A 15,695-nucleotide genomic window follows, 5' to 3' on the forward strand; every position below is an offset into this window, starting at 1 on the left:
TATATGAAATATTTAAAATAATAAGTAAAATAATAACTCTCCTGTCTGAATTGCAGCTCTGCTGACAGCGGTCCAGCGATGACAAATTAGGCAACAGAGACGTATTTTAGTTGGTTATAACTTCCTGTCTAAGTGTTCTCATTCTTTGTCCTCATGTCTTGTTTTTTCAGTTATACATTTGTTTTATTTTGTTAAATCCATCCCCGTGCACTTTACTTCCCGTGTTATTTTGTAGTAGTTCTGCCTCTTGTGTCTTTCATTGTTTTTCACCTGTGCCTCCTTGTGCCCCCTCTCCGTTTGTGTATTTAAGCCTCTTTCTTTGTTCCAGTTGTTGTCAAGATCATTTTCTTTATGTCATCGGATGTCGTCTTCGTTCCCTGGATTGTTCTGTGATGTGTGGATTAACTTTTTGCCTTCTTCGCTCAGTGGATTTCTGTTTCTTCTCGTTTTCCCTGGACTGCCTGTAAGTCACCATCACAGGTTTAAATAAATATCACTAACTGCACCAGCTCGGCCTCAGTGTCTACGCTTTACAAATACAACAGAGCATTGTGGATTCTAAGTTAATGATTTTTATCAAAGAAGTCAGGATGTGTAGCTGTATGCCTGTTTTATATGACTGAAACTCATATTTTCTTGGTTAAAACACGTCTGCAGTGTTAGTAACGTCACCTACGTACCTAACATAGCTGACGTTAGCAACGTAGCTAATGCTATTTAGGTAACGTAGATGAAGTAGATAACGCGATGTCGCATGGTAATGACGTAATGTAACTTACTGTTATGCAACCTAAATAAAAACCAAAAATTAATGTTGTTTTATTATTTAATTTTTTTTTCACACGGGAACCGAAGGTTGGTCTCCTGGGTCAGGGACCAACTCACCACCTTAGTGTCGGACTTCCATGGCTTTTTATACCCCACACTTGCTGTTTTTACCTGTAACAATAGGCATAGAATGACATGCCATTTCTGCACATGCGAAAAGCAAAAAATACGTAGGAAGACCACGTGAAAATGACGTAACAAATCGGCGTGTTATTCATGCAACTTTTGATGATACTGATTGTTGACCCAGGACTTTCACAAAGGAGAACGGCGTTCAAGTCACGTTAAACCAAGTAAATGTAGAGTTAAAGCTAAGTTAGATAACATTATTAACTTCCCTCATGTGATTTACGTACCTCTACTTACTTTAACTCAATCGACGACCTTTTCCTGACCCTAACCATTACTTGGTCCTTGTCTTGCCTAAAACTACAACCTATTTACACAACCTTTTCAACGCGTTTAACGTCATGTGGTTTTGAACATCCTGTCCAGTCTGTCACTGGACTGATACGGAAATACTCACATGTCGTTTTGGGACACTTGCTTTTTAGAGCATCATGAGAAACTCTTCTACAGTACAATACTACAGTACTAACATAGTACTGTACCACAGTAGTACAGTAGGAAGGAGTATTTATTATCTCCAGTCTCCTGAGGGATTCTCTCATCAATAGCTCCTTTCTGTGGTGTGGGGAAACACATACACGCCATGCACACGCACACTCACACTCTCTCTCAGGTCCATTAGTGTTTCTATCTGTTCGCTGTCATATGAAGCTTAATGATCACTTCATCATCTGCAGTGTGTGAGTGTGTGTGTTCGCTCATGTCTATCTTTCTGAGGACCATCTTGAGTTTTTGACGTCAGCAATTTGGATATTTTCTCCAGTGGGGGTAGAAAAAGAAGTACTCAGATCTTTTACTTCTGTAAAGGTTCTAATACCACAGTGTAAAAATACTCTGACTCAATACTCAAGTAAAAGTCCTGCATTTAAAATCTTACTTAAGTAAAAGTACATAAGTCTGAGCATCAAAATACAGGGCTAGTTACAGTACTCATTATGCAGAACTGTCTATTTCAGAATAATCTGCACCATATTACTGGATTATTAATCATGTGTTCATTAGTTTAATGCTGCAGCTCATTTTAATGACTTTTTAAAGATATAACAATAATTCATCATCTGTCTAACTATCAGATGTCTCTGAGATGCAGTGGAGAAGAAGTTAATGTTGCAGAAGACTGAAATGAGTAAAGTACAAATACTCGAGTCTGTTTGAAGGTTCAGATTAGAATCAGGTTTAAATTCCTCCTTCCTTCCGTTTCTTCTCTCCATCCTTTTTATTTGTTCTCTATGTTCGACCTCCCTTTGCGCTCCTCCTCCTCCTCCTGTCTTTCCTTTTTTCTTCCTCCTCGACATGTTCCACTCCTTCTTGACCTCCACTTGACATCACACGCCTCCTCCTTCACCTCCTCTTTGTGCCAGCCTCTCTGGGTGTAATACTCTGTTCATCCAGCAGGAGGCAGTAGAGCTCTGTTTACTGGCTGAAGGATGACATCATCCAGAGAGGATTATGGGAGAGAAAAAGGAGAGCTGGATTTATGAAAAGGACAGAAATTACTCAGATTATTCTGCCTGTCAGTCAGACAGAAGGAAGGAAGGAAGGAAGGAAGGATAGAACAATAATGTCAGACCAGAAACTGATTTTACTTTGGAAGAATTTGGATTTAAATCAGACCTCAGAATCTGTATTTACAGTTTACAACATATTCATTAATTAAAATATTTTATAATTCTCTTTTAATTCCAAATGCAGCAATAATTAACATTCAGTATCATCAACTGTTGAAGCTCAGCCACCGATCTTCCTTTCAGGGGACTGATATAGATCTATAGATGATTGATAGATGAACCACTTTAATCATTGCAGTCAAATCACTCTTCAGAATCATAAAGCAAAACAAACACCACAAAGAGAAAACAGAAAAACAGACAGAACTAAAATCTTGAAACTAGAAAGAAAACTAAAAATACGCAAAGATAGTACTTGGTAATATTCACTGTATATGTATGTACAGTGAATATTTACCCTACTGTTAAATATACAGAACGAAAGCAAAGATCAAAATAAGATTTGGTTGTTGAGGAGGCATTTCCTTGGAGGGTCGCCACAGTTAGGTACTGGGATGAAATCCTCACAGCCAGTGTCAGACATTATGCTGGTGCAGTTGACCCTGGTTTCTTCCTGGTGCAGTGGGACCACTAGATACCATCCGCCGTCTCATCAGGAGCCCAGACACTCAGGAGGGCCGAACACATTTACATTTACTCATTTGGCAGACGCTTTTATCCAAAGCGACTTGAGGAACAACATACAAGCATCAATACAGCACGAGATCTACAACTGACAATAAATGCTAGTAAGAGCTAATAGCATGGAGGAAGTTCATGTTAGAGGTTAGTGCTTAGAGGTGTTATCAGAGGAAGTGTTCTCTGCAGAGTGTTCAGGAGCTTCTTGGAGTCAGAGAGGGACGCCGCTGCTCTGACGGCGTGCGGCAGCTCGTTCCACCATCGTGGCGTCACAGATGAGAACAGGGACTGAGGTCGCTTTGTGTGAAGGGAGGCAGAGCCAGGCGGCGTTCGTTGGAGGAGCGCAGTGGCCCAGAAGGAATGTAGGCTTGGCTTATTGAGTTTAGGTAGATGGTTTAGAGCCACCTAAATGCCCTAATACAAGCCTACGTTCCTTCTGGGCCTCCTCCCCCGAACACACTGCTGAGTCACATGATGAGTTGCCCTGATGAAAGTCATCCGGTTGGATCAGCTGTGGTTTCAGTTCCTTACTTTGATTGTTGTTGTGATTTTGAATCCAGCCCTCAGTCGGTTGGTGATTTTCATTTTTATTGTAGGCGGTAGGTTGATGTTGAAGTTGGTCAGAGTGGAGCTCATTTGAACTTCTTCAAAAACCTTTGGTAGTTTAATCTGTAACTATGGATCACATGTTTTGTTTGTAATGTCTTTATTATTAAAAGTATTAAATTAGCTAATGCTGTCGGATAAATGTGGTGATGGAGAAGCAGATAAATATTTAAGTAAACTACCCCAAAATTGTACTCAAGTACAGTTGTTGAGTAAACTCCACTCCTCATATGGTTTAATGGAACATGTTGATTTATTTCTCCTATTAGTGAAAATTACCGGAGCGAAAACCAACATGTTGGAGTGTTTCTAACTGCAAACAGTCGACTCGCTGACTTTTTATTGTAATTATTATTTATTATTAATAGTATTTTATTGTGTTTTTATTTTGTTTTGTATTTTATTTTGACAGAAACAACAAACCACTGAGCAAAAAGAGAGAAAGAGGTAAATCCTGTCTGTGAGTCCAGCAGCAGGATTATGAACAGCTTAATACAGAAGCTTAGTGACACACACACACACACACACACACACACACACACACTATCTTCATGGGGATTGACATAATGCAGTCCCTTACCTCATAACCCTGATGGTGTGTTCCCACAGAAAGTGAAGCAAAGTTTCGTGTGTAAATGCAATCTGTGAATATTCACCTTTAATCTTTTTTACTACAGAACCCAAAAATACATTTTACTGTGATTTAATTGCAATTCCTAAAAATTATGCTGACATGATGCTGATTTGATAAAAATATGAATTCGTGCTTTGTCAGATGACAAGCAAGTAACCTTTAAAATGGTTGTATTCTAAATGGAGATTGGCTCAATCAGGGCTATTCTAACTTGTTTCATAGTTAAGTCCAACGACACCTGGAATCAAGTTGCAGACAAAACCTTTCCGAATTTATCAGGGAGTTCAGCTTCCTTATTCAACATGCCAAAAGGAAGTGGACGAGTAAAGGAGGCAGAGGAGGAGGTGAAGAAGAAGAACGCGACAAAAGGAAGTGGACGAGTAAAGGAGGCAGAGGAGGAGGTGAAGAAGAACGCGACAAAAGGAAGTGGACGAGTAAAAGAGGCAGAGGAGGAGGTGAAGAAGAATAACGCGACAAAAGGAAGTGGACGAGTAAAGGAGGCACAGGAGGAGGTGAAGAACGCGACAAAAGGAAGTGGATGAGTAAAGGAGGCAGAGGAGGAGGTGAAGAAGAACGCGACAAAAGGAAGTGGACGAGTAAAGGAGGCACAGGAGGAGGTGAAGAAGAACGCAACAAAAGGAAGTGGATGAGTAAAGGAGGCAGAGGAGGTGAAGAAGAAGGCCACAAAAGGAAGTGGATAAGTAAAGGAGGCAGAGGAGGTGAAGAAGAACGTGACAAAAGGAAGTGGACGAGTAAAGGAGGCAGAGGAGGAGGTGAAGAAGAAGAACGCGACAAAAGGAAGTGGACGAGTAAAGGAGGCACAGGAGGAGGTGAAGAAGAACGCAACAAAAGGAAGTGGATAAGTAAAGGAGGCAGAGGAGGTGAAGAAGAAGGCCACAAAAGGAAGTGGATAAGTAAAGGAGGCAGAGGAGGTGAAGAAGAAGAACGCGACAAAAGGAAGTGGACGAGTAAAGGAGGCAGAGGAGGAGGTGAAGAAGAACGCGACAAAATGAAGGGGATGAGTAAAGGTAAAGGAGGCAGAGGAGGTGAAGAAGAACGCAACAAAAGGAAGTGGATGAGTAAAGGAGGCAGAGGAGGAGGTGAAGAAGAAGAACCCAACAAAAGGAAGTGGACGAGTAAAGGAGGCAGAGGAGGAGGTGAAGAAGAAGAACGCGACAAAAGGAAGTGGACGAGTAAAGGAGGCAGAGGAGGAGGTGAAGAAGAACGCGACAAAAGGAAGTGGATGAGTAAAGGAGGCAGAGGAGGAGGTGAAGAAGAACGCGACAAAATGAAGGGGATGAGTAAAGGTAAAGGAGGCAGAGGAGGAGGTGAAGAAGAACGCGACAAAAGGAAGTGGACGAGTAAAGGAGGCAGAGGAGGAGGTGAAGAAGAAGAACGCGACAAAAGGAAGTGGACGAGAAAAGGAGGCAGAGGAGGAGGTGAAGAAGAACGCGACAAAAGGAAGTGGACGAGTAAAGGAGGCAGAGGAGGAGGTGAAGAATAAGAACGCGACAAAAGGAAGTGGACGAGAAAAGGAGGCAGAGGAGGAGGTGAAGAAGAAGAACGCGACAAAAGGAAGTGGACGAGAAAAGGAGGCAGAGGAGGAGGTGAAGAACGCGACAAAAGTAAGTGGGCGATTAAAGGAGGCAGAGGAGGAGGTGAAGAAGAAGACGACTAAAGGAAGTGGACGAGTAAAGGAGGCAGAGGAGGAGGTGAAGAAGAACGCAACAAAAGAAAGTGGACGAGTGAAGGAGGCAGAGGAGGAGGTGAAGAAGAAGACGACAAAAGGAAGTGGACGAGTAAAGGAGGCAGAGGAGGTGGTGAAGAAGAACGTGACAAAAGGAAGTGGACGAGTAAAGGAGGTAGAGGAGGAGGTGAAGAAGAAGAACGCGAGAAAAGGAAGTGGACGAGTAAAGGAGGCAGAGGAGGAGGTGAAGAAGAAGACGACAAAAGGAAGTGGATGAGTAAAGGAGGCAGAGGAGGAGGTGAAGAAGAAGAACGCGACAAAAGGAACTGGACGAGTAAAGGAGGCAGAGGAGGAGGTGAAGAAGAAGAACGCGACAAAAGGAAGTGGACGAGTAAAGGAGGTAGAGGAGGAGGTGAAGAAGAAGGCCACAAAAGGAAGTGGATAAGTAAAGGAGGTAGAGGAGGAGGTGAAGAAGAAGAATGCGACAAAAGGAAGTGGATGAGTAAAGAGGCAGAGGAGGAGGTGAAGAAGAACGCGACAAAAGGAAGTGGATGAGTAAAGGAGGCAGAGGAGGAGGTGAAGAAGAAGGCCACAAAAGGAAGTGGATAAGTAAAGGAGGCAGAGGAGGAGGTGAAGAAGAAGAACGCGACAAAAGGAAGTGGATGAGTAAAGGAGGTAGAGGAGGAGGTGAAGAAGAACGCGACAAAAGGAAGTGGATGAGTAAAGGAGGCAGAGGAGGAGGTGAAGAAGAAGAACGCGACAAAAGGAAGTGGATAAGTAAAGGAGGTAGAGGAGGAGGTGAAGAAAAAGGCCACAAAAGGAAGTGGACGAGTAAAGGAGGTAGAGGAGGAGGTGAAGAAGAAGAACGCGAGAAAAGGAAGTGGACGAGTAAAGGAGGCAGAGGAGGAGGTGAAGAAGAAGGCCACAAAAGGAAGTGGACGAGTAAAGGAGGCAGAGGAGGAGGTGAAGAAGAAGAACGCGAGAAAAGGAAGTGTACGAGTAAAGGAGGCAGAGGAGGAGGTGAAGAAGAACGCGACAAAATGAAGGGGATGAGTAAAGGTAAAGGAGGCAGAGGAGGAGGTGAAGAAGAACGCGACAAAAGGAAGTGGACGAGTAAAGGAGGCAGAGGAGGAGGTGAAGAAGAAGAACGCAAGAAAAGGAAGTGGACGAGTAAAGGAGGCAGAGGAGGAGGTGAAGAAGAAGAACCCAACAAAAGGAAGTGGACGAGTAAAGGAGGCAGAGGAGGAGGTGAAGAAGAAGAACGCGACAAAAGTAAGTGGACGATTAAAGGAGGCAAAGGAGGAGGTGAAGAAGAAGGCCACAAACAGAAGTGGAAAAGGAATGGAAGCATGGCATGAAGGAGGTTGAGGAGAAAAGATGAAGGAAGTAGAGAAGAAATGAAGGCAGTGAAGCTTGTAGAGGAGGAGAAAGGAGGAGGCGGCAGAGGTCAGAGGAGGTGAAGCAGTGAAGCTTGTAGAGGAGGAGAAAGGAGGAGGCGGCAGAGGTCAGAGGAGGTGAAGGACTTCATCAGCCAACAGATTATCCTGTAATACCGAGTGTTTGTGTTCCTCATGTTGAGACATAAATGTGTTCTGCAGCTCCACATAACGTAAATCATTAAAGCCTTGGTTTAAGTAAGTAAATGTAATGATGTCTGTCAAAGTTATTAAACGGCCGTCAGGATATATGATTTTTCGGAAAAAAAAATTTCATTAGTAACACAAAACACAACTAAAAATATATAAAAATACAATGTAAGAATTATGCAGGAGAGGTAAGAAACCCCCAAGGGCTTAGAGTAAAATATAAACACATAACAAGAGATCTGAAGTCAGAGTAGATAATTACAAATTACGGGAAAAATATTGCATAAGACGCATCAAACGGGCTACTCGGGTTACACCCACGCTCAACAAGCCCTCAACCCAACTCAAGCTGAGAACTATCGGCCAGTTTCACCTCTACCATTTTTATCCAATGCTATTGAACGGGCAGTCTTCAGACAGAATTCCTCTCACGGAATGACCTCCTAGATCCATATCAGTCTGGTTTTAAGAGTGGCCACTCGACTGAAACGTCTCTGTTGTCTGTACCAGAAGCCCTAAGGTCAGCTACAGCTGCAGCCCGGTCCTCGGTTCTTATCATCTGCCTTTGACACAGTCAATCACAGCATCCTGCTATCTGCACTCTCAGCAATGGGCATCTCGAGTAAAGCACTCCTGTGGTTCGAATCCTACAACGTTTTGTGGCAAGGACAATTATCCTCCTCCCGCTGCCTCTCCACAGGGGTGCCCCAAGGCTCAGTGCTAGGGCCCCACCTCCACCACCTCACTGGGGCCGATCACACGGCTTCTCTTACCACTGCTACGCAGATGACACGCAACTCTACCTATCCTTCCTGCCAGGCGATCCCACTGTCTCGGCGCAGATCACAGACTGTCACTCAAACATATCTGCATGGATGAAGGCTCGCCACCTTCAACTAAACCTCTCTAAGACTGAACTCTTGGTCATTCCAGCCAAACAATCTATCCACCATAACATCAAACTACAAACTGGCTCCTCAACCAAATACTCCAACCAGGGTGGTGAGAAACTTCATGATAGATGTCCAGCTTTCCTTCTCATGTTGCTACTGTCTCTCGGTCGTGCTGCTTTGCTCTTTACAACATAAGAAAAATCAGCCCTACCTCACTCAGTACGCCACCCAGCTTCTGGTACAGGCCATGGTTACCTCTCTGCCCTCCTTGCTGGTTTTCCAGCTTGTGCGGTGAGCAGGGCAGCAATAAATACTAGTAAGCGCTAATGGCACATATCACATCAATGGGGTAAAAACCTGGGGAAAGAAGTGAGAGTAAAAAGAGAACAAAAAGTGCAATCAATACAAGATCATTGTAGGGGATAGAAGAAGAAGAGCACAGGAAGTGCATGTTAGAGGTTAGGAGTTAGAGGAAGTGAATCATTGATGGAAACTGAAACGCAGTCAGACTGGTGTCTCACAGTGGATTCGAACCCGTGTCTCTCACAAAGGCATGTGTCGTATCCACTGTCCCATCACCACCACTTTGTTGTTGGAACAAAGAAAGGCAAAATAATAATAATAATAATCATTCTTCATGTTTTTTTCTGTTTGGGAACATTAAACTGTAAGGAAATGCACACCTGTGCCCAGGTAAGGTGACATTCCTCTTTATTCAGGTCATGTCTGGTTTCTGCAGAGAGACTGAGTTATATCTGTGGAGAAGATCACCATCATCAGGAAACACTTTTTTAATAATAAAAGCTGGAGTCAGATTTGTCCTCTTACTGCGCCTTTAATTCTCTCGCTGCCCTCCCCTTTAACACTGAGCTTTCTCTGTTTAATCCCCAATTGGGGGAGAGAGAGAGAGAGAGAGAGAGAGCGAAGGGGGAGGGAGAGAGAGATGGACAGATAGATGGAGAGAGAGAGAGTCAGATTAGTGAACCGAAGCTGAAAAAAGAAGCAGAATTTGTGTCTCCGGATTTATTTCCTTTCTCCTCACTTTTCTCCTGCAGCTGGTGTAAACTGATGAGAAACTGATCAACTGATGAATCGATCCGCAGCTGCAGCAGCAGAGGAGAAGAAGTGGATTAAAGTGGAATGAACGCGATCGCGGGTGAAACGCGGAGAAGTAGTTTGTGAAGGAGCCGATGAGGATGATCAAAGCGGCAGGAAACTGATCAGTCTGCGGATCGACTGAAGATGCTTCTCGGTGTTTGGAGCTGAGAGCGGAAAGCAGCGGAGATGTACGAGGAGAGGAGCAAAAGTAAGAAGTCCTTTTTTTAAAAAGATCTCAGCTGATTCAGCCACAACTTCAGAGTTAAGGATCAGATCGATCAGCTGCTCCTTTAGTCGATCAGTTTCCGGGTGTTTCTTCTTCTTGCTCAAAACATCAGGCTGAAAAGTGTGTTTTTAGTTTTTCACAGCATCAGAGACGTTATTCTCAGTGTCAACGTTGATCCCCCAACACGTGCACGCGCACAACAGAGCAGGATGCTCCTGTCAATCACATCTTTACATCGCTTCAGTCATCAGGCTGCTGATCCCAGGCAGGCACACACACCGCTAACCCTAAAACCAGGTCTTGACCCTCAAATGGTCCTAAACTTGTGGCTCCAGCAGTTTGGTCCCAACAAAGCTGTCGGACCCCACAAGTATAGTGGAACCAAGCCCCCCTGTGGGTGAAACAGCTGACCTGCTCAGGTGATCAGTCTCTCACTGCCAGCTAATCAGGTGCCATCATGTAAAATGACCACTTTTATACAGAAGTACAATTTTGAGGTTCTTATTTGTGCTCCTTTTATTCTTCTACTGCACCACATTTATTTAACATGTTCAGTGACTTTACAGACTTTAATAAGCATAATTAGGGCTGGACGATACGGCCAAAAATGTTATCACGATAAAAAGTTTCAAATCTTTTGATATCGATAATTATCACAATAAGGATCAAATCGTTATTTCTTTGGAGTTTAAAGGCTGATTTTTGCTGCTGAGTGAAAGTTGAAGAAACCTGATGGTTAATTGTGGTTTTAAACTTTTCTGTATGTTCAGAACAAACTTGAGGCCAAACAGCGGATCGCTTCACAAATCTGAGGCAGAACATTCAAAACAATTACGATAAAATCTTTGTCAACAAATATGCACAAGTCAAATTAAGTAAAAGCTGTTCCTCAAGAAAATAAACATCTTAATAGCAAAAATTACGTCCTAATTTGTTGATGATTCAAGTGAATAAAATGAAAAAAATGAATATTTATTGAACATTTGTTATATTGTTATTGTTTTATTGTTCAGGCCTAATAATAATAATAATAATAATACATTTTATTTAAAGGCACCATTCAAAACACTCAAGGTCTCCTTACAAGACATAATGAAACAACAGTGTAGCAATAAATTAATAAAATAAACAAAAAGTGAAATTAGAGTTCATAAACAACAAGAAGACGTTTCTCCTCTTTAAATAACAAAGATCAGCATCTCTCCCTGAAAGGTAACATCGTCGGCGTGCTTTCTTTTGTTTCCTCGTGTCTCTGGATGTGAGTCGCGGCTCATGTGCGGCCCTATCAGGCGACTGACTGAATAAAACATATTCATTCCTGGATGAATCAGAGGACGGCTGCTGGAGGAGTCTAAGTGCCGAGCTCCGCTGTGTCACTATGCGACACTCAGACTGCTATAAAAACGCTCATTACATCCTGCAGAGCTGCTTCCTGTTTCACGCCCGTCCACACAGAGGGATGCTGGTGGTCTGGTAAGTCGTGACAGGAAAGTGGTGAAATCTGTGGTCGGCGGTCAAATCTCACTGTGAGACACGTCCACGTCAGCTGGATGAATATGACCGTCTGCGCAGCTGTTTTCTGTCAGATCAGAGCTTCAGATGAGGTTTCTCTGGGTACCTGCGGTGAACAGTGCACTTCAGCTTAATTAGTTAATGAACAGCCAATCAGGCGAGGAGACAATTTGCCTGAACAGAGAGAGAGAAGCTCTCCATCTTATGGTTAACATTTCATCTATTAAGTGTTGCTTTTATTATTTAAGGAGTGTTGGAGTGAACATAAGCTTCATCTGCTGCACACGCCTTTAGGTTGTGGAAATAAAACAGTATGCAGCAGTTTTTATTTGTTGATGCAAGATATTTCTTTCTCTTTTTATTATGTCTGTTTTAGAATCACATCCACGCATCCAGACAGGAAATAAAGATTCTTCTATGGAGTTAAAGCCGAGTCCACAATTTAAATACCCAGCTGCCCCAGACACAATGTTAAAGCCCACATTACAGGGCCCCTCAAGATAAGGCAACCTGTGCTCGTCACACAGCGGAGCCTCACAGCCAGAGAACACGTTTTCCTTTGAAGGATTTTAGAGGCCTGAAGATGTGAGTCAGTATTTCACAAGAAACAAACAGAGAAAAGCAACAGAAACATATATTTTACTCCTTTAATGGTCTTTTTATTCCTCCGGTTTATCAAAAATGCCCAAATTGACTTTATTCTTTTCACATTGTCCATGTTTGATTGTTGTTTTCTGAGATGTTAAAGCAGAATCAATTAATAAGAGACGTCAGCTCTCATCAGGATCTGCACAGACTATCAAAATAAGAGCCTGGATGTCAGCTGACGGTTCACCCTGAGCAGATACTGAGCAGGTGTACACACCTGTGCGTCCCACTGTCCACCGTGACCCCTGACCTCTGCTGTGATGGCGTTAACGCAGGTCCCGACCTCCATCACTTGGAGAGTGACTCACTTTAATCCCCCTGATCCTGACGGGGAATCAGAGTTCCTGCTCGCTCTCTGTGAAAGCTGAATTAAGGCGGCCTCCACGGACCGTCTGATAACGTTGTCATGGAAATGAGCATTAACGAGGGTGACATCACTGGTTACCGTGGCAGCAGAGTTAATCCGCCCTTTTGTTCCGGTCATGAGATGAGGCGTTAACTTTGTCAGAGAAACCTTTAAGGTGAGTTTGATCCTGATGCAGCTGCAGACAACAATTACACAAACAAGTGAATCTGGTTGTTTTTCTGTTAAAAAGGTTCAGCAGTCGACTATCAAATTGTCCTTGAAAGCACCTTCAGGGATTTGTGCTCTGCTGGGAGATCTCTGACTGTGACAGATTAACTCTCTGCAGGGTCTTTTCCACAGAAATAAAGTGAAACCAGTCTAGGAGGAAGGAAACTTGGAAAGGTTAGAAATAAACTCTCAGTTTGGTGTTCCACAAGGCTCAACCCTGGGTCCTCTGCTCTTCTGATTATCTTCGCATTATCTCTCTACACGTTTATTTTTATTAAAAGTAACTCAAACTAATATTTCTAATACATGACTAATATCTGTCCAAAGGGAAGGAAACCCATCCAGTCCTCACCAGACAAAGGCCTTATAGGTCTATTAAACAGCTTATCACCACCCATGTTTACATTTACTCATTTGGCAGTCGCTTTTATCCAAAGCGACCTACATTTGAGGAACAACATACAAGCAACAGCACGAGATCTACAGACGTCAACGTAGATCCAAAGCTGAAGGTTTAAAATCCTCCGTAGTTCATTTCTACAGTGCAGATGAAGAGAGCAGTCTGTCCGAGCTCAGCGTGTTCAGCAGGAGTTTAACAGAACACGTCGCTGCTGTAATGAGAGTGTTTGGGATTAATGATCCTGTTGGAGGCGTCTCAGCTGCTGCGTAGGAGACAGAGAGGTTCACCCGCCGACAAGTCCTCCAACATGAACGACAAAATAGGTCGTTTGTCCATCCATCCCGAAACGACACGAGTGTTTCCTGTCCCGGACCATCGACAGGCGACCGGATCTTTAACTGCGTTGTGCAAGTCACATGAAATTAAACAAGTGGTTAGGGTTGTGAAACAGTTGCAGTTTGGTCTAGTTTTTTTAGGAAAACACTGTGGTCAAAAAAGAGACACTCCGTCAGTCACATGATGGAATTCAGTAGCGCTATTTAATTAAAGAATTAAAATAACTCACCATCGACGTGGTTTCACATGGGACTCCAACGCCTTTCTCCTGCATGAAAGTCTTGGATTGGTTTGACCCATCCATCCACCTACTGACTCCGATTTTCTCACTAGTGTTTCTTGCTACCGTCGTACGGACACAAAAACGTAAATATGGGTCGTAACAACGTGAAAAACGACCCATTTTTCTGGTATAACAGTCTGTGCCGACTGGCTCAGATACCAGGTGTCTGACGTCATGGAAAGAATCCCTGCGAGGGACTCCCAGTGACCCCCTTTTGTTTTTAACAGGAATTGCCTCCCGTCCAGACTAAAACAGCGAATCTGAACACCTAAAACGGAGAATTTTGAAAACGCTGCTGACTCTGTTTTCGGAGTAGTGTGTTAGTGCTGACAGGTGAAAATGGAGAAATTCACTTGTACTCTGCGTGTCTCCGTATTTACTTTGCGGCGACTCCCAGTCTGTTTCCCGCCGCCACAGTGAGTGAGTTGAGTTTTTACTTGAGGTGTCTTCAAAGTGGGGACATGATGGTGAGGTCTCCAAATATATTTAGGGATCCAAGCAGCGAATTATCTCAAACGGCTTCGTTTATAGTTGAATTTCTTTCATTATTTTAATCTCTGGATTCATCTGCATCTTTGCTCCGATTGTCTTTTCTCTAAAAAAGTATTTTTGAGAACTCGTCCCAGACAGTTTCGCCAATCGACCTGAAAATTTGGCAGGATAATTTATGGACGTCGCTGATCAAAAGTTATCAAAAGAATTTTGATACGTCAATTTGTTTTGCTTTTTTTCGTAATTTTTTACTTTTGTGTCTTCATGTACAATTTTACATAAATGCCCGTAAATCAAGTCTGCTCAGATGCTCGGCCCGAGCTTCGCTCAGCAGTCCTGGCATATTCTTCCACTAGGGGGCGCTACACTTCAGTTTATACCTCGTAATTCGCAGGATGGATTTGTACGAAATTCGGTTTGTACGATCTCGGGTCACTACTCAGCTGATGTATTAATTTGGTAATGATTGCGTAAAGTGGGCGTGGCTTATTACAAGAAATGTACATTTCTAGACATTTCTCATTCTTAACTTAAAAAAATCTAAGAAAATCATCCGTAAGTCCTCGAGAGCTGAATTTTTTTTAGCACATCCACTGAAATGTGATTAACGTTTGCTTCACTGTAACCTGCGGTCAACTCAGAAGTCAGTTACTCTATATTTTTCAGAATATGCTAAATCAATTAACATCTATATCTCCACAAGTCTTTCTTCAAACGCTGCCAGATGGCCGATATCAAGTGTTTCAAATGGTTTTCAGATCGGTCACACGGTGAGTCTGCAGTGATATTCAGTATCTTGCTGTAACTTGTACAGGATGCACTACATTTTCTTTTTTGCTCAATTTTGGATCAAATGCCACCAAAATAATTAACACTCCCAAAACCAGCAGAATGATGTGTGATTTTTGTCAGAATTGTCTCACCTACATCTTGACTGTTGTAAGCGTTTTAAGTTTAAACTGACAAAACTGTCCAGGTCTGGCGCATATGATGTCACCACCTCAACCTGTGAGAAGGTGTGTGGAAACAGCCTCTCACCAGCAGCTCAGTCAGTCGTCTGCGCTGGAAATCTGCAAGTCTGGGGTTCAGACCCCAGGGGAGCCAGTCAGACTAGCTGACAATGTGGGTGTTCAGATCATAGTGAGTCTAAGGTCTCCATTTTATTTGGATCCCGTGACACTTTCTTCTTATTTTTCTCGTCTAAAAAGAGTTTGTGCAGCTTAAACTTTAAAATTTCCTGCCATTTTAACAAACTTCTTTCATCCAGCTCTTTAAGGGTAACGTCAGGCTGACAGTATAGTCTCATACTGTAACTTCCTAAAGGACTCAAAAATCACTTTGAACGACAAAAAGCAGTTTTTGGATCCTAAATGCGCACATCACTTATTCCACGGGCCTCTCTCCAACACAGGGTGAAATAATTAACTCTTCAAAAATATATATTCATATAACCAATTTAAGTCTTTGGTTGCCAAGAAACAAGGGGTGGTTCAACTTCCCCACAGGCTCAAATCACCCCGCTCTCCCCTGCGCAGCTAAAACGCCAGTGTGGACGGAGATCGTAGTGCGGATGTGGC

The 15,695-nt window shown here is 43.0% G+C and overlaps 1 protein-coding gene across 1 annotated transcript in view; it reads left to right on the top strand.

The window, feature by feature from the left end:
* Window positions 1-7,467: 7,467 nt before the first annotated feature.
* Window positions 7,468-15,695, top strand: part of cacna1fb (calcium channel, voltage-dependent, L type, alpha 1F subunit) — a 90,583-nt gene continuing 82,355 nt past the window's right edge. The window contains exon 1 of the mRNA XM_038721757.1: window positions 7,468-7,516. Within this exon, the coding sequence (XP_038577685.1) occupies window positions 7,468-7,516 (49 nt within the window). The remainder of the gene's footprint in view (window positions 7,517-15,695) is intronic.

Source organism: Micropterus salmoides, unplaced genomic scaffold, assembly GCF_014851395.1.
Source record: "Micropterus salmoides isolate LMB-PRFRI ecotype aquatic unplaced genomic scaffold, ASM1485139v1 Ms_hic_scaffold_16, whole genome shotgun sequence".
NCBI classification, from domain to species: domain Eukaryota; kingdom Metazoa; phylum Chordata; class Actinopteri; order Centrarchiformes; family Centrarchidae; genus Micropterus; species Micropterus salmoides.